Source organism: Rhopalosiphum maidis, chromosome 3 (assembly GCF_003676215.2).
Source record: "Rhopalosiphum maidis isolate BTI-1 chromosome 3, ASM367621v3, whole genome shotgun sequence".
NCBI classification, from domain to species: Eukaryota; Metazoa; Arthropoda; class Insecta; order Hemiptera; family Aphididae; genus Rhopalosiphum; species Rhopalosiphum maidis.
Window position 1 is genome coordinate 35804569 of NC_040879.1, and position 20715 is coordinate 35825283.

At 28.6% G+C, this 20715-nt stretch overlaps 1 protein-coding gene across 1 annotated transcript; it reads right to left on the bottom strand.

Annotated features, from left to right (window-relative positions):
• Nucleotides 1–1258: 1258 nt before the first annotated feature.
• LOC113556833 lies at nucleotides 1259–19264 on the bottom strand. The gene is made up of 8 exons (XM_026962002.1): nucleotides 18927–19264; nucleotides 17927–18227; nucleotides 11734–12176; nucleotides 9254–9402; nucleotides 7701–8019; nucleotides 3741–4011; nucleotides 2810–2956; nucleotides 1259–2120 (listed from the first exon to the last, which is right to left on the bottom strand). Exons 1-8 carry the CDS (start codon nucleotides 19056–19058, stop codon nucleotides 1870–1872), a joined length of 2013 nt encoding a protein of 670 aa, XP_026817803.1. The 5' UTR covers nucleotides 19059–19264; the 3' UTR covers nucleotides 1259–1869.
• Nucleotides 19265–20715: the final 1451 nt, after the last annotated feature.

The window sequence follows — 20715 nt, forward strand, 5'->3', positions numbered from 1 at the left end:
TTTGACACTTTTGGATAAAAACTTTTAAGTTTTCTGATCGTTGAACATTCCCCTAAATGTAACTAAACGTTTCTAATTATGTACCATTAAAAAAAAAAATAAACTAATATTTTCAACACTTTATTATATAAAAATATTAATATACTAGAAAAATGATGATATATTTATTACAATTGAATTGTATATTATATAGATACTCTGCTTCATTTGGTATATGTAAATATGTTCGTTTTTTAAAATAAAACAGATAGGTAAGTATTAAGTATACGTTAAATTCAATATAATATAATTGAGTTTTATGGACGTCGGGTGGGACACTAATATTGGTGTGTTAAATTTCAATCCAATGATGATATATCATGAGAAAACAATGTTGAACTGAGAGGGTCTGCTAGCCTATATCACTAAATATATATCATGATATATTTGTTTTTTTGATATAGTTATTAAAGTCAAGTTAGTTAGTTTATCTTACTTTTAGTACTACAGTAGGTTAATATGATTTTAACTCAAAATGAAATGACATCTTTGATTTTTCTGTAAATACCGTAACAAAACTAAAAATAAATTCATAGTATAAATGAATAATATCTTAAAATAAATTAAAAATGTTATTTTATATAGTAAAATTCATAATAATTTAACATATTTAAAAATATTAAACACCCACGAATAATGTTTTTAAATTATAACAAATAATTATCATCATTATTTATTGTTTAAATAAGTAATTTCGTCCAAATGTCAACTAAAAATGTCTATAAAAAGAATTTTTGTCTTTATACATTGTTTAGATTTTATGGTTTCAGTATAAACTACTTATGAGGAATCTTTTATTAAATTTTCAAAACTTAGGAAACTAAAAGAAAAGTATTACGTAATATTATAAATTTATAAATAACACTATATATAATTAATAACTAATACCATGCAGGCGTGCAGCATTGCAACCGTCTGCAGATGAATCGGGAATAGTCAGGATTATACAGAATGATTTGCGAAAAATAGAGTCTTTCATTGAGACGTCCAAGGAAGGTATGCTTAAAAATTCCAATAAATAGAATTTTAATAAATGCATTATCAAACGATCAAAGAATTAAGGACAGGGAGTATGAGCATACGTATTGAATCACTCTGTATAACGTATACTGTTATACTGATCGTCCAACTACTATATTAATTATTTGTAGCGTAGTAATAATAATAAAGATTTAGGTAGCATAATACGACTACATGGTATTTAAATTTATTGTTCAGCATCATAGCTATTAGTACACTGTAGTAAACTTAATATAATAATAATAATAATAAGACGTACTATAATGTAATACATAATGCAGAGTGTGTAAAAATTAAATTGTATAGCATTTGCAAATCTCGAATACCACCCATAAAACTCTATACTAATGATAATGGTAATTATATACGTTCAACGATAATAATAAGTAATAAAAAAAATATAAAAATACAAAGTTAAAATTAAATTTATATAATAAAACCGAGAAAAACGTATCCACCGTGTAAAAATTCGTAAAATAATTACTGAAAAAAGAAAAATAGAATTATAGATTACGGAGTTCGAAGTTATAATATAAATATATATCTATACATAAACAAGTGTAAAGAAAGACAAAGAAAGCAACGATAAAATTGTAATATATCCGTGATTGATATGGGTACAAAAGTCGCCACAAGTTAAGTAGGTGTTTTCCAACCTTGGGCCAAGTGTAATGGTTAACAAAATTTAACCTCTTATAGTTGCTTAATATTAATTGACTCGAAAATCTTTTATTAAATGCTTAATTATTATTGTCACGCTTAGCATCGCGTGACGCATAATTCACACAAAACGCACGTCGTAACGGCCTATCATTTTATTATGCGAGCCGCATCCAATGATAGCTCAGACATCGCCGAATGGCTGTTTTGAGAGCTCTGATTGTGTATAAGTCGGTAATTGTTGTTGTTTAGGCCTCCGTCTTCCGTGAGATGGCCCGAAGTAACCGTGGAAGTCGAACTCGCGGTGTAAACGTGCGGCGGACAGTTGTTGGTTTTTCGTTGGAAGTTACCGGACGGCCAGAAGTTCCATATTCTCAATGACTCGTCGGAACTCGTCAAAGCTACACATCAAAACGAAAATGTTTACGATTTTTTTTCATGTATCTATCAAATGAATCGACGAAGTGTATGACCCTGCATTGTATATATAATATATATATTACTACAACCCACAGCGTTCGATGATCATAATATAGTATGTGGTCGTTGTGTACCAACTCATATATTATTGTTTATTTTATTAAATCAGTTTCAAAACAAAACTCATAAATAGTATGCTGTTCTAGTCCACTATGTTTATCATATTACAAAGAAATTCTATTATCTCGGAATCTGTTGACGATATCAACAGTTAATTACGAACAGAAATGTAATTAGATACTGTCAAATAAATGGTCAAAGACAATTTAACTATACATGGATTTTTTTTTTTTCAAGATTTAGAGGTGGATAATTATTATTATTATTTGGCGCTCTGTATAATAGTGAAAAACAATAACAAAATATTAGTAATTGTAAATTTAAATAACCAAAAATGTTTACTTATTAAAAATAAAATAAAAATGTCATCGAATTAAAATTTAACAACATTTTTTTATCTTATGGTTGGGTATATTTTTAGTTGCTTACAGGTTATTTTAAATTTCTTACTCTATTAATATAACTGTTGAATGTTGATTTTTAATTTTATTTAACGTGAGGTCAGTGAACGTGATTATGCGATGTAATTAACAAAAAATTTATCATATACCTATACGTTTTCCGTCTGGGCTCCACGCGAAAAACAGTCCTCGATCCGTATGGCTACTACTCAATGTCTCGACGATTCGGTCTAGGGCGTGCATCACTACGACGCTGTGTTTTTCTATTAAAATGGGACTGGAATATGCATTATCTCCTGTTCAATAGAAAAAAAAAATCAATCAGAATTTTATTAAAAATTTATCGAACAATTTATAAAAAAATCGAAACGTCGAATATAATATACGGAAATTACATACGATGAGTCTATATGTATAACATCGTATAGTTTGATAAAATAAAATAAAATTATAGGTTTAATTTTAATAGGTAAATATAAAGTAGATAATGAGTATTATTCGCCCGACTGCCTGAAAAATTCATTTTCTAAGTTAATTTTTATTACAAAATATGGAGTTTATCGTACGTTAAAAAATATCTTAAATACTTCAATTAAGAAACAAGATATAATATTATATTTAGATACGGATGTCTATTACAAATACAATAAAGTACCTAGATACCTATAAGATTCATGTACCAATAGTATCATTAATACCACTGTTTCTTGGTTCTTTACCGTGTGAACATGTTTTTTCAGTATAATTTCCGATTTCGTAATAATTACACAATGACTATCAAGTATCAACAGTGGACAGTAGAATATAGCCACTATTGTGTCACTTATAAGTTACTTTGAACTAGTATTAAAAGTATACATAGCATCTATTATTAAGTATTTAAATATAATTAAAATTTATATTTTTCTTAAAATCTTCTAAAGATTTCTTGATACAAAACATCTTAAAAATTTTAAATTCGGGATTGAAAAGAGTAAAAATTCGATTACTCAATCTAACGTAACCCATAATTGCGCACGAGGGCGACACGCGTTCGAATTATGTTGTATACTATTACTATTATTATCTCGATCTACTCACTGACACTATACACGGTCGTGGCAGACAACAGAAGTTCGCCAGTCAGTCGGCTGAACGTCATCGAGTGCGTGTTTACGTGCAGTATGTTCATCGTCGGGCAGCAGTTGCTTGCGGTCTGTTCGATGCGCTTCAACACTTGTCCCTTGCACGCATTCGCCAACACCAACCACGACGGGGACTTACGATTGACGTACATCTGCATCCCGTCTTGTGGGGTCGATGTGACAGCGTAACACATCAAAGCGTGTTTCCACGGGTGCCAAGCGAAGGCCTATTTATTTTAACATAATACTGTGTAACAATTATATAGACTCATGTTATAGAATGTAATGTGTACGAGGATTGTGACGGTTATATAGTATATAAATGGCAATAACAATCGATTATCGGCCATATGGGAGACAGGACGTAATACTTATAGGGGAAAGCATGGCAAGGATGAACCTCCCAATCATATATTACAGTTAAGAAGTGTAGTATTTTTTTTTCTCTCAGGCGCACTATAATATACGACAAAACGCATTCGTGCACAATCGTCTTTTACGATTTTTAAATGAACTTAGAGTAAAGTTACACATTACTTAAATTTTAAAGAATAGTATGTTTAAGTGCTTGACATATCGGCTTTTATTTTTTTTTTTTTTTAATTTGACATAAAAAATAAAAAAAAAATGTTATAAATATAAATTGATATTAAATTTTTTAATGACAATACTCAGACGATCGATATGTGATACCTTCAAAAATATTTTTCTTTATCAATATTGTAATGTATGGTTTTACTCACTATAAAAAAAATAAGAAAAATAAATTATTTTGCGTTATGAATTTTACCTATGTTTAATTGAATTAAATTTACTAACGACATACGGTAATTTGGGAGGTAGTACAGTTATTGAAAACATATAAAAATAATTTATAGGTAGATAATAGCATAGATTAAGGATATTGGTATATACAATTTTAACAAAAAAATACAGTAAATAATAAAGTATAAACGTATAACAAATAACAGAAAGTAAATAATTAGATAACAAATTGCGGGAGAGCCAGATAGAGAAAATAAATAGTTCGATTTTAACCTTTTAGATGAATTTATTTGAAAAAATAATAGTTTCTTCTATAGGCCAAGTACAAATCGCGTATTCATACTTTTTTATAGAAAGGGGAATTCGTGGAAGAAGCTTAATCTATACAGTTAAATGTACAATAAAAGTTATTTTAAGGTAAATTTATAATACCATAAGAAGGAGTTATTAATGAATGAAAAAAATAATTTTAGGTGAGATTAAAGCACCCTGACTTTACTGTCAACTAGCATGCACGTCTGATAGTGCGATAGACATACCTATCACGATGCATGCCATTATAACAGAAACTATCACATTGTCCTTGGCTCTTTGCATTAACAGTCTCTTCAACATAAATTTATATTATCTGTTACCATTTAAACTATCGAGTTTTACTATTTTTATGTGCAATCGGCTTAATAAGTAATAATGAGATTAAATATAATATATAATATATTATTATTGTATATTTATATTATATACAATATTTTCTATATCTTTGGTCTTGTGTACAATAATAATATAATATATTATAATGCTATGTAGAGTACCTATTATAGTTGTACAATATCAAATTCATATATTGTCACTGCATATTATAAGATAAATACAACTATTATTTTAATTATATAAATTACTAGCTGCCCCGGTGCACTTCGTCGCACAAACTTCACTCGTGTTAAGTTTGGTTGCCTATAACGCTAACAATGCTAACATTTAGCGTAAGGATAAAAACTATTTTTGGTTTTATGATTTAGTGTATAGGTGATATCTCTGACATATCAATTTTACATAGCTGCCCCGTCTAGAGTTGCATTTTTTCAATCGATTAACCGATTATATATCATTCGTTAAAAATAATATATTATTCGATTAATTGATTAAATAATCGCACAGCCTTTAAACATAATAATGAGGTAATATAATTGAACTAGTCGGTGTCTTACGCTTCAGAACAATTCATATCTACACGCAGATAAAATACACACATACAAAAAATATTCTAGTAGCCGTGACAACGCGTGATTATTATTGTTTTACTATTTTACTGATATCAACCCTTTGCGGTGAGCCACCCTTTACACCTAGGCGTATGAAAATTATTTAAAATAACTCTCTGAGACCTACTTAATATACACACAAAATTTCATGAAAATCTGTCCAGCTGTTTCGGAAGAGTTTGGTAACAAACATTTTCAATATTGTGACACGAGATTTTTATATATTAGATGTAATGTAATGTATTATCATAATTAAATAACTATACTTTTTTTTTTTTGTTAGGAATATTAACAATATTAGGTATTATATTTTTAAATTATTTCTATAAATAACTAGTATATTTGCTTTTTGGAATTGATAATTTCTAACTAATTTTTACCCATTCATACATTTTTTTATTGGCATTTATAAATAAAATAATAAAATCGAAAATTTGAATTGTTTACTAATTAACTCAAAAAAGTCAAAATATTATAAAAATTATACCATATTTAAATAATAATATAAATATTTGGCGTAAATTTTAAGTTTCTATGGTTATTCGTTTTCGAACTAAAACAAAATAATGAATCAATTTAATCAAAATCAGTTTTAGCGCAAAAGTTTACGTTTTTCCTTATTTTTTTGTTTGTTTTTATCGGTTATAAAAATAAAGTACTGAGAATTTTCAGTTTTGATTTCTCTAAATTACCTACAAATTATATCCAATTTTCAATTCAAAACTACTATCAAAATTAAAAACCGAAAAATTATTGTGTACTATAATAAGTATAATATTATAATATGCAATGTAAAAAAATACCTCATTGTAAAATCAATACGTTCATCGCTCTTATCAAATTCTAAAACCACATAATAAAAGTTGTAACCTACATTGCTGTACCTTATTAAATTTAAGTTAGTTGTTTACCATTTGAAAAAATAAATTTTGTTTTTATGTTTCTATAATAGGTACTCTTATTATAAAAAAACTATGTACTATTTGTGCCAAAATCTATAAGTAGGTTAAAAACATTAAGTACCCGGTGGTTCAAAATGTCCATTAAAATATATAGTTATGTAGATGATTTTCTATTTTATTATAGCCAACATCGTAGCTTATAAGTCAAGAAAAAACTTCACACTAACTTCTTAAACACGTTTTAAGAATTGTACAGTACGAAATATATCAGTCTGTGGTATAGTAATGTGCAACTATTAAAAATAAAAAAAACATATTTTGATAATATAAGTAAAATTATAATTATATAATTATATATATATATATATATGAATATATGATGTTTGAATCGTTTATGAACCACTCATATATGTATTACTGGATCATTGGGAGGTAACTAGTACTTTAAAATGTTTATCGTAGGCCACTCGTATGTAGTGGAGTAGTCGAGATACAACTTATATATAATTGTAGAGCGTTTGGTATAAAAATAGGTTTTTTAATTTAGGTTTTTTGACTTCGTGGTACAACTATAGTACCCACTCAAAGTAAAGTAAGTACTAAATTAAAAAAAAACGAATGATATGTTAAATTAAGATATTTGATCCTGCAGTATTAACTAATTTCAAAATCGTTTTAATTTAATACGGATTATCAAAATCGATATACAAATGCATAAAACTTGCATTTCTGATCATAACGTTTCAAAAATAGTATAATATCGTCAGCATCTTTTCAAATTAAATCCTAAGTCTCCCTATTTGACTGGTATTTGAAAGTTGCATACATAGTTAAACAATAATCTACTATTCCTTTAAAAATACCATAAACGCACAAAAACATCAAGTTTCGGATTCGCTAACGTATAATAATGGATAATACTGTTAAAATAAAATACGCATATCACAAATCGCAAACGTCATGCAATAATTATGTTATAATTTAAACCTTTATCAGCCAGTTAGAATCGCCACGCTGTTTACTGTTGTATCGGTCGGTCAAGGTTTGGGTCACGTTGATACTCGAATCGAAACACCGATTGCGATGTGGGCATAACTCCAGCGGGTCTTCAATACGCCAAACTTTCAACACACACGCTCGTTGCGAATAGGTGGCTACGGCCAAGTGACGACTCCATTTGTCCTGCGACACGTGCAGACAGGTAATTAGCGTATTTTGGTTCATCTTGTGTATAATGCGCGTAGTGATCAATTTCTTTTGGGCGAAATCGTACCTGAAAAATGTCACTGTGGCCCTCGTACATCCTCTGAAATACACATAACATAATATAGAAATAAGATGATTGTTTTATAACTCGAGTTAACAAAGTATCTCTAACCTAACACAGTGTCAGTGTGCAACGAAATATAGTATTAAATAATTACATCAAAGAAAATTCGATCCCGTCTACGTTATATATTAAAATAGATCTACATATTATTATGTTATACCAGTTGTACCGACTATCGTAGTCATCAGGTAAAGTGTTTGGCTTCGTTATGAAGTTAACTTAAAAAAGAATTTTCTATTTTTTTTTAAATCGAACTCTTAAACCCTTTGAAATTAGATTTAAAATTTTGAATTTTAAGAATTTTAAAATGTTAATTATATTGAACTAAAAAAATAAATTAAAAAAATATATAAGAAATACTTTTTTGAGTAAATTTCATGTAGAATACTAATACATTTTAGAAATTGCATAGGATAAATTGGTTAGGTTTAGATTGATACTTTTGTAAAAAATAAACAAAATAATATTAACATTACTTCATTAGTGACATGCGTATGCACATACGGGAGCTATTTCTTTTACATACGCTAAACATCACTTACTATACGTACACATTTACATAATCAGCATGCACGAATACAATTGCCTATACTTAACTCCCTAAAAACAGTCGGTATTAAAACTTTATTTTTTTTTATACATGTCTGTAGGTAGAGCTATAATTTAAAATAATTTATTATAACACAATTTCCTATTAAATTACACGTGGATAATATTTTAAGTTGTTATAATGCTAGAAATGTATATTTAATAAAATAACTACATAATAACTACGTATACTTAGAATAAAATTATATGATAATGATATTATACTAAGCAAAGTGGGTAGCATTTAGTGGGTTAAGTATACACTAGTATACAAATCTACATACTGTACAACAGTTAAATTAAATGATGAAATTATTTTAAAAAAAATTGACATCGATTTAAATTGATTCCATGATAAAAATATGAAAATTTTAAATTACTGTTATAACGTGTAATTTAATACGACTTGTAATTTAACATATGTATTTTGTTATAACTTACATGTCCAAAAAATAATATAAAGAAAAAATTATAGACTCATAGAAATATTGATAATTGACTAACGTCTATGTTAAGTCTATACAGGTAATGTTATCTGCGCTAATCTACGAATACATTATATTTCTGACTTCAGTTTACTATTTCAAATCATATATTATATATTTATCATATTATAACTAACGTCACTAAAACACGACCGTTGGCTAACCAATCCATGACAATAATTTTGCATCCATTGAACCGTTGGCACGTATCACCGGTTATACAACCACAATTAGATGCTTTTTGTTCATAATTTGAGTTGTCATTCGGTGCGTTCAATAACCAAACCTGTGGGCAAAATATGATAACAATACTATGATAAATTTTAAATTGTATAATCATAGGAATATAATAATAATAAAAAGAAATTAATAATTATTATTACAACTTTATTATAATCATTCGTCATGTTGGTAATATTATATGAAACATATTCACATAATATATGGTGTATAATGGTAATAATAATAATAAAAAACTGATGTCAAAAAACAGGGAATTTGCTTTACAGTAAAGTAGGTTTTGATTTTTGAATAATAGTGTTTCTCTTTATTATCTATTTTTTAATTACAATGATATATTATAATACTACAATTTTTTTTGTAAGTCGCTATTTTATATTTGCAGTTCAAACAGTTATAAACAAATGTGATTATGTACTTGCAATTTTTTTAATTACTGTAAGAACAATTTGTAAGTAACCTTATATTAAATTCAGGCCTTTCTAATCATAAATAAAAATGTTATCAAAAAAACTAGAAATATTCAAATTAAAAAAATAGGATAAATAAAGTAAAATACATTTAAAATTATAGCACGTTTAGAAAATGTTAATATAAATATCTAATGACTACGAATTATGAGCTATAGATAAATATTTTTTTCTGATTTAAAACAAAAAAAGAGGAAAAATACGAAAGTACGCAACCACTCGTACAATACGTGATGTACAGTAATATAAGTCGTATGTGTCAATTATTTTTATATAATATTATATAATATCATCATTGAGTAATTCTCTATAATTCATGTGTTAAATTGGTTTCAATGACAAATCATTGAATACAAAAAACGATCCTGAGTGAACACTGTCTATTATCCTTAGCCTTTATTAATAACTATAATATACATAGTACATATCATATATTTAATTATTATTTATAATTTATTACTGCTAATTGCTATAAATGTATGAATTATGATCGAATAGGTTCGCGGTAAAAATAGGTAATAGAATAAAATTTATAATTGATTAATTTTATTCAAATGTTTTGAAAATGTCATTGTGTACACAAAATATAATAATATAGTAATATACATAAAAGTCATCATAGATAATACTTTTCAGTCACTTGTACAACGTTGCTCTTTGTTTAAATAACCAAATTTGAACTCTAAATGTCTAAAAAAAAGTTTGCTAATATATTTCAGATTTGTAGAAACAATATTTCAATTAAAACATTTTAAAAATTTACCATGTATAGTAAATAATAATTTGAACATTTGTTGGAAAATTTAAAATATCTACGATTATATGTTTTTAATTAGAACAAAATAAGAAAATTGATTTTGCGTGAAAATTTAGTTTTCGATTTGTTTTTTGTTTGCTTATCCCAATTATTAAGATAATCACTAAACATTTTTTACTTTTTACCCCCTAAAATATAAACTCAAGTCTAAAATTACTTTACTATCAGAAAATGATTGAAGCTGAAAATCCAAGTATTTTTATTGCTACAAAAGTAATGACAAACACAAAAATATAAAATAAAATCACATATAATTGTAAAATCAATAAATCTCTTCACTCTGAATCTATAACTAAATTGATTTTATTAAAAATTTGAGTTGCGTAAAAATTCTCGTATTTTCGTAGATTTTTGTGTATTTTCGGAATTATTAAGAGTACCAGGATTTTCCAACTATACCAACGTTTCTATCAGAATCTAGTATCTACCCCCAAAGTTAAAAATTGATTCGAATTTTCTACTCCAACACGGGCAAACCGTAATCACAGACATAACTTCTATTTTGAAATTAACTAAAAATATAAAATGACAGATCAGTTATAAAATGCTCTCTTTGTAGTTGTTCTCAACGCAAACCTTTGGCAAGTCAGTTGTATGTATAAAAAAATCTAACAAAAATAATGCAAAAAATACAGTTACGTATAATGTATAATTATAAAGATACTAAACTGTAAAATTGTATTATATTTAAAAATTATAAAGAGTTTATGCATGTCACGTTTGACTTCAATAGAAAAAACACTCAATTTTCAAAAGTCATAATAAACGCTGTGCTCTCAATGGGAAATCGCTAGCGTTTTTCACCGTTAAAAATATTCAGCTTTGCTAATACTGCTCTTGACAACAGTTTGTTATGATATAAAAAATGCTGGGAAGTAGTAATATATATTATCAACGATCACATTATAATGATCTACTGCGCCTATTTGTTTCCATACCCTTAGGTTAAGTAACCCTGGAGGTGAGCGATCTCCCACTCACCCCGACAACGCGTGACCTTCCACATTTCTGTCATACTATGTATGTAATTTTTAAAAAAGGGTCTTTTTAACAATCGACCCGGAATTAAACTAGAAACGACCGCACGCACCTTTATGTACCCGGTGCTCTTCGCCGCGTTTCGCGACGTTTCGTCGACTGACGCGTTCATGGACGGAGACCAGTACGTCACGTCCGCGTCATCCCTCTCCGCGGATCGCCGATCACGTGCCGCGTACGCGTTCATTCGTTCCAAGAGAGTGTACGGAAACGGGCCGCCGTCGTCCCACGCTTCGCCCGACGTGTCGGACGACGGCACTTCGCCCCGTTCCACCGTGAACGAATATCCCAGTTTTTCGCCCTGCGCGTCCCATTTCAGACAGCCGATGACGGTTTTCACCGCGGCCCCGTCGTCGGCCTGCGTCGGGTCGTCCGTGTCCATCACCGCAACAATCGTGTACCGGACGCTCTGGGTTTGGCACGACCACAAGTGTATCGACGATTGTATGGCCGCCGTCAAGTAGCCCGTCGAACTCCAGTCCAGTATCTTGGTCACTATACGGTTTAGTAAAAAATATCATTATTCACATCGTCGTGGTTATTACATTCTGCTGCGCTGCAGTTATAGGAATTTCAAAAAAAAAAAATAAATAAATAAAAACGTGATGTTTTTTCGACCTAACGCGAATGAGTATAATACAGTGTTGTTTTTACCGAGCTATTGGTGGACTTAATACTAAGCCGTAGAGTATCATAATATCATATAGTTAGTAAAGTAATGATTCGACAATTCACGTTTTCAGAAAAACTAAATGGAGGGTCAAAGATGGAAATGTATAAAAAATAATTGGTAAAAACGAAAAAAAATCTAGATAATCGTTCTGCTGTACACATTATAGGTGCGAGTGTGCCTAATTATTGAGTAGATAACTTTAACGGATGGGTCAAATTTGAATTCAAACGTAAATATAAAATAATTGAACACCAACAACGATTCTGAACGGATACTGCATGTGTTTCTAGTACTAAGAATATTTTATGATATATATTGATATTGCTGCCATTATACTATAATATAGTATAGTAATAAGTAGGTTCAATTAATTTTTACCGAAAATATCGCATATCTATCTGTATATAAATAAAATATAATAATACGCGTACAATAAGTCTATATAAAAATAATGTTTTTGAATTATAAAAAAATAATCATAATTTTTATTTTTCGTTGGTATAAGTGGTCTCTATTTCACGTGTATGTATTTGAGAACACGGACGAACGTGTTTTTATGAAAACAGTGCTAAAGTGCGTGTAATTAAATACACGTGTATACGCAGTGCTCGAATTGGCAAAAATTAAGTAGAGGAACTCAATCTAACGATTTAAAAACATGCGTTCCAAGTGCACAATTACTTAAAACAGACCCGTGGGGGGCTTTACTCCCACACCCTATTACCAAACTTACTTAAATTTTGAATACCACTTTTCAAATACACGAATATTTTAATTCTACCTTCATACTAATCCACAGAATAGATATGTACAATAAATTATAGGCAAAGAACAGTGTGATATTATAATTAATTAATAAACAAACTACAAAAAAAATAATAATAATAACAAATAAATAAACCATTATCAAATATAATTTTGATACTAAAAATTGTAAAAAATTCATTATATTATAAATTGAAATCCACATTTTTATACAAATTATTTTGGGCATAAGTTTGTGCCGTCCTCCTGTTCCTGTGAAAAAAATTAAGTTGGCGTACGTAAAAAAATAAATAAATAATAGGGGAGCTCTGTCTTCCTGCTCACCCCACCAATTCGTATACATACGTGTATTTAGAGTCCGAGTACCCGTGTACACGTGTAATAGAAGTCCGTACACCGTGATCAGTGGCATATACAAGAATGAGGTAAAGGACCATGTACTATAAATGTATTATAAAAACGAATACTTATAATCCTATAGTTTTATTTTTTTATATCTTTAACTTTTTTTCAGTAAAAACTATTAATATGTGTTTATTTATCTGAGTTATCAGGTTTTTAGATTTCAAATATTCTATATGACCAATATCGATCTACATGTAAAACAAAATTCTCGATAAACGCTACAAAACTAAATCAATTATTTTAATGTTAAATTACATTTATAGTTCATACATAAAACGAATTATAAATGTTTTTCTTTGAATGTTAATTACAAAATAATTTCTCAAACTATAAGATATAAACAATAATTTACAAACAAACAATAAATAAAATAGCTGAAAATCGTCTTTAGATTATGTCCGGTTTTTCCGTAGACCTTATACTATGAGTTTTCCATATTGGGTTTACCTATCTGTAAATACTAAATAAAAATTTTCAGACGATAGCGAATGACAACTGGTTAACAGAATACATCAAAATAAGACGGCAATATTATTAATTTCATAAAAAAAAACTTCTGGATCTTAATTACACGGATAATTTTAATACACATGTATACGGACTTTAAAAACACGTGTAATTAAATGCACGGCAACACGAGTATTCGTGTATTTTGTTATGATTTTAAGGTACGAACTACGTGTACACGTGTACCAAACCGAGAGCCTTAGTTTGACTATCTAATTACATCCAAATGTGTGTCTATAAACAGAACAAAAACAGTAGATATTTAAGTTATACACTAATATTAACATTTAGTAAAAATTAAAGCAGTATTTACGACTATTAGATAAATTATAAAAAGGGTGGGCAAGTGGGTATCGCTCTAGAGACGGAGAGTAGGTGACTATAATGGATGTGTTAAATTTGAATGCTGCAATGACAGGTATCATTGTATATGAAAAACGATTCTGGACGGAGATGATATTTGTCATTGTCAGTCTAAGATAATTAGTAGGATAATATTATACTATACTTTTATCTATATTTAAATCATAATATTACATCGTTATTTTACGCGATTTCGTAAAAAATTAAATTTCATACGCTCATCAAATTTTTTCTATATTGACGTTATATTTTTTTTTGCCGTTAGAAAAAGTTATGGAAAATATATTGGGATTTTTAACCTTTGGTATAAATCACAAAAATATTATGAATTTTCAACTTCAAAATTCCTTGCAAATTTTTGCGATTTTGACATAGTTTGTAAACATTTGAACTTTAAATGTTTATCAACAAAAGTTGTGACTAACGATTTTTGATTTTTTTTTGACTATGATAAGTACAACTTATAATAAACCTTGTATTATATTTTAAAAAATTTTTTGATTGCCAAATTTTTTGTAGACATTTCAAAAAAAAAAACTTAGAAAAATCGAAAATTTCAATTGTCTATAAATAGCTTAAAAAAGTTAACATATTTTGAAAATTTAATCGTAAATATATGACGCTAATATAAACATTTGGTGAAAATTTCAAGTATTTATTATGATTCGTTTTTGAGTTACAGCAAAATAAAAAAATCGATTTTATTGAAAATTGATTATTTTTCCTGATGCTTTTGAAAACTATTGGACATTTTTTACTTTTGACCCCCCAAAGTACCAACTAGTTTAATTTTCCTTTTCAAAGAGGGGGTGATGTTAAGAATTATTAAAGCGTTATTTATACTCCAAAACGTGATGACAGACACAAAAAAAAATATCAATACATTCCTCACTCCGTTCAGAATCTAAAAACTGATTTTGTCAAAAATTATTTGTACCTAAAAGTTCTGTTTTCCTTAATTTTTTTTTGTTCTTTTTCTTATTATTAAGTAAAATACCGGTAATTAGTTCAAGAAGATCCAATTTGATACCATAAATCACTTTCAAGTATGAAAATCGATTATTACGAAAATCGATATGTACATCGTTGATATACAAGTTTTTGGCATCGGCAAAAAAGATCGATGTCTCATTCACTTTTTATAAATTGTTAAACCAAATAAATTATAACTCAATATGAATAAAATAATTTAAAAATGTCGTAGGTACACTATCTGCAATTGACGCGCTATCGATTGATTTTTATCTCTTGACGGTATACCTGTAAAATCACTCCGTTCAGAATTTACATAATATCATATAGATTTGAAATTTTCAACAAAGTTTAAAAATGCATTTGGAAGATAATAGAATACATACTTTATCGCGGTAATTTAGATATTTTTTTGATTGAAAATTATTGATATATTATAGTGGCATTGCGTGAATGTGGCATAATATCATTGTTTTTATATTTTCTTTTATTTACGAGTTATTTAGTGATAATGTATACATTATTTGTATTAAATATTTTTATTACTTCATAAATTCTAATTATATGAATTCTTATATTTAATTAAATGTTTGTTTTATGTTTATATCATATTTTTTTTATAAAAAACGTAGGTATTATTATTTGATGTTAGATTTTTATTTATCAAAGAGAAACTATATTTATATAAGTACAACATTATTTATGATACGTATATTCAAAAAGGTAAAGTATAGGTTACGTTAGCTAATCTATATGGATTATATTGGTTATATATTTTTAATAATCATTAAAAATAAAAATAGTTGATTAATTACATATCAATTATATTTCCTGCTATCTTGGTAATTTATAGTTGTATAAAAATATAAAATGCCCAGGTTAGGTTATTTCTATTTCTGATCATTTCTACATAATTACCTAAAAGTCATAATACAACACATATATTATTAAGTATATAATATATATATATTAGTATAAAGTATATTAGTAAATCTACCATATTAAAGTGTGTTACTATATAAATTAAATTAAGTACTTACTTGCTTTGTATATATAATTTATTATATTCATATAGTATGCTTCGCCCTGTCTATATCTTATCGACTATCATACATACATTCGATAACATTTAAAAGATCATTCAAAACACAAATTATGAATTTATGTAAATTAAAAGACATTTAAGCAGATTATAAATGTGTCTATCAGTAATATAATATATTTATTATGTCATAATAGGTACTGTATCCTTGAAGTAAAATTTTCAAAACTATTGATAATATGTATATTAGGGAATAAATTATTATTATCAGTATTATATCCGTTTTATCATGTATTATTTGAAAAACGGATTTTTTAGTATTTGTATATTTTATTAAAATAACAAGAAATATTGTAGAATAAGTTAAAAATATACTTTGTTATAAAAAATAAGAGAAATTTTACATTGCAATTTGCATTCCTTATTAAATTTAGTGTTTTTTTTTTAATGTTTACATTATTTGATTTTTTTTTGATATATTTTTTTTTATCTTAACAAGTCATTCGCCTATAAATTTGTAATCTTATATAATGATATACGTACATAGTACATTGTTCAATACCAAGCTTTAAAATTAACTTTTTATACGTTTTATTCATTGTTATTTATTTATCTTAATCACCGCAACGATGTCTCATATTAATTAATAATCGCGTATTAGATATACGTGATGGGTATACCTACTTAACTCGCGGAATTATCTCTTCTTAGTAGTTTTGTAGATAAGAGTATACACAAAAATACAAATTAATCTCAAATTATAATATGGTGTTTTTTACGTATATTTTGTCATTTTTACTACATATTTCAGTTTAATTAGTGCCCATCTATTGACTAATAATTATTATACATCGTATATTATTGTTAATCCCATATGATTGTATGTATTATATGTAGTTCTTATATTAATATTCTTAAACACGCATATAATAATCTAAAATTGAATTTTAGTGTTTATAGATAAACTCTGTGGTGTGTTGAACTAGCTTACTCGAAGAGCGAAGATTTGAACATACCGCCCAAGTTTAGTTAGATTTAAATGTATTTATTTACTAAAATCGCTCGCTTTGGCTTTGCTCGCATAGTACCTACCCCCTTCGCACATTCACAAATACACAAAATGCAGTCGTTATAGTCATAGATAACGATCTCGTAGCACAGCGCTTATATACGTCCATGTTCATATATATTTTACGTGTTATAGTAATATTATATTATTTATATTTAATATTTAAACTAATATAATTAATTATTACGTATTCCAATTTCCGTCTTCGTCTAACTTTAAAAAATAAACTTTAATCATGCTATTATTTTAATATTAAAATATAAGATATATCTCTGGTCTCTCTAGTCTTAGAAAATTAGTACACATATAATTATTGAACACTCGCCCTTATAATTTTGGCACTGTGTCCGTTCTTAAAAAAAAAAAAAAAATCATCAACACTCTTCTGGGTAAACTCTATTAAGTGACACGCTGATATATGCGTTTAAACTATTAGTGGTTATACTTACTCCAGTCATTGGACAGATTCGGCATGTCCAACAGCAGATCGGCTACCAGTGATTTGTTGGTAGCGTGATTGGACTTCCGAGCCAAACGTCTCTGGCCAACCATCCGGATGGGCCACGTCAAGTCAACGTCCCGACATACGGTGGAAAGGTCTATCTTATCCGAACCGTTGTTACGTTGGTTGAGCACGTGCCGCAACAAGTGTCCGCCAATGGACTCCAGTGACATGTACGACTGAAGTTGGCGAAAAGCTCGGTGCTGTTGTTCTTGCTGCCGTTCGCACTCGAACGGCTCCAGGAAATCCTATCCAAACATTGGGCCAATATCAATAATCATATAGTAAGTGTTTTTGTCGCTTACGATTTAGAGCACCTATATCGATCGAATGAAAACACAAATCCAAACAAACGTATTCCCGTCACGATCGTGTACTGCAGTATTTGCTTTTCCGAAACCATATTAAACCGCTGCCCCATTATCACGCTCAAAGTAGCGGGTCAACGAGACAAATAAACGGCGGCGTTCGACAGCTGCAGATCGTCGAGATACAAAAAGGCCCGCGATCGCCGTGATTCCTATCGTATCGGGTTAGTGCGCATTATTATAATATATCTCTGTCTATAATATCATAATATATACTGGAGCGTACTGGCTGATGGACAATAATTAGAAGGTGTTGCGATTTTATTTTGATAACGAGATTCTTGACTCCGCGGCCGTATATTGACATCGCGGAACGTTGCAATAATACGAGTGTATGACGACCAACAATAGACGGACACGACGGTCGTCAGACGTGATGAAGTTATTAACTATTAACACGGTCGTTATCAATTTATCGGTATTTATGGGTATAGAGAGCAACGTATAAACATATACATCACTCGCGGTGTCTTTGTGTCGGCTTTAGAATGTCTGTATAATCGAAAACAAAAACACGCGCATACGGGTAATAGGTAGTACGTACAGCGACGAGCGGGCAGGTGTATGATTAATACTTACGGATTCTTCATCGCAGTTGGACACGCAATCGTATTGGTGATCTACGGTGATGTGGTGTAGCGAATAAAACGAATACGGGCTGCGATGTCGATCGGGCACGAATCGGTCTCTGCCTTGGCTGTATTTGAACATGACGCCAAAAAAATATTAATAATAATAATAATAATTATAAAACGATAGTCATTGATAGACGTGTAATATTATGTTTAACGTGCGCCGCCGTGTACATCAAAAACACCATACACACAGTATGATACAGAGGACGGATAATAATGTATTATGGACTGCGCGGTGGTTAGCGTACGGACCAGCGACAGTTTATTGGTTTGTATTCACGTCGTCGGCGTAAACATTACTACGGGAAAAATAATATTTTTAATAAATATATATTAGTGCATATTATTATTATTATTATTATTATTATTATTATCATGACGTCGTTATATCATTACGTATATTACCACCACTCGTAAACACAAATTACATATTAATATATATGGCTACAACAGTATCGGTACACGGGCACGCTGCGAGGAGGGGACCCGATAATCGTGAGATTAGAATACGGTTTACCCTATTGAAAACATTATTAACGACGTGCGGTATTCAAATTGTATTCAGATCGTTAAACTATATCATATGTTTCGACTTACTGCACGTCCGATAAAGACCTAACCTAACCTAACGCTGGTTTGTGTATGTGTGTGCGTGTGTGTGCATTTTACAATACGATTAATAATAATATATAATATCTTTAATGGTCATAAAAACAACGATAACGGTGTGCATATAGGAATAATATCGTTGCTCATTAATTACAGTCGCCATTAATATCGGCTTTAAAGCGTCGTATTTATCTATGTCTATTATTGGACGGTAACGATATTTTACATTAACGGGTTCGTGAAACTTTTCATAATCATATAGTAATTACACGCATAACCGTAAGACGGAATGTTGGATTTCGTGGATAAAGGCGATGATAATTAAACGAATATCGAAATACCTACGTAGGGATTTTCAGTTGCGCAATAGCCAATGATTTGTCTAAATTGGATATTCACGAGTAAAATAACAATTTCTTATTAAACAATTTTCTTATTTCGTTTAACTTAAAAAGTCAAAAATCACTTATAATCGTATTAATTACTTATTTAATTGTTTTATCAAATATTTATATTAGTATTTTAAGATCGATTTCCCGAAATGGCTACGACATATATATATAGTACAATTTGAAATTTTTAATTTTTTTTTTCAATAAATATCGTCTGCTCAGAATCATTTTTTGTATGCAATGATTATATTCGATTTTTATTCAAATTTAACACATCCATTATGTAACAGTGTTATACTCAATGCAAAAGTACATTCGATACATGCAATACAGAAGAACGGTTACCACTCGCCCGTTTTTTAATAATATAGAATAAAAACTTATAATTTATAAATATTAACCTAAATTTGTTAGATTTATACAATGAAATTACATTAATTGGAATCTAAATTTATTATGAAGCGCCTTTTTAGTATAAAAATAGTGTATATTATAAATTTTTGTATAAAAACTTATGATAAACCATTTATTAAATTGTCAAGTTTTATGGCAAATAAACATTACACAAACAAATATCTTGAAAATACCTATAAAATTCCCAAATGCTTTGAAACTTATATTTAAAATTTATGATTAAAATTAATTTGCTAATAAATAATAATCAACACATTTTTAAGAAAATTTTTAAATAATTTCGTAAATATTCCCGTTTTTAGTATATTTAGTTTTTAC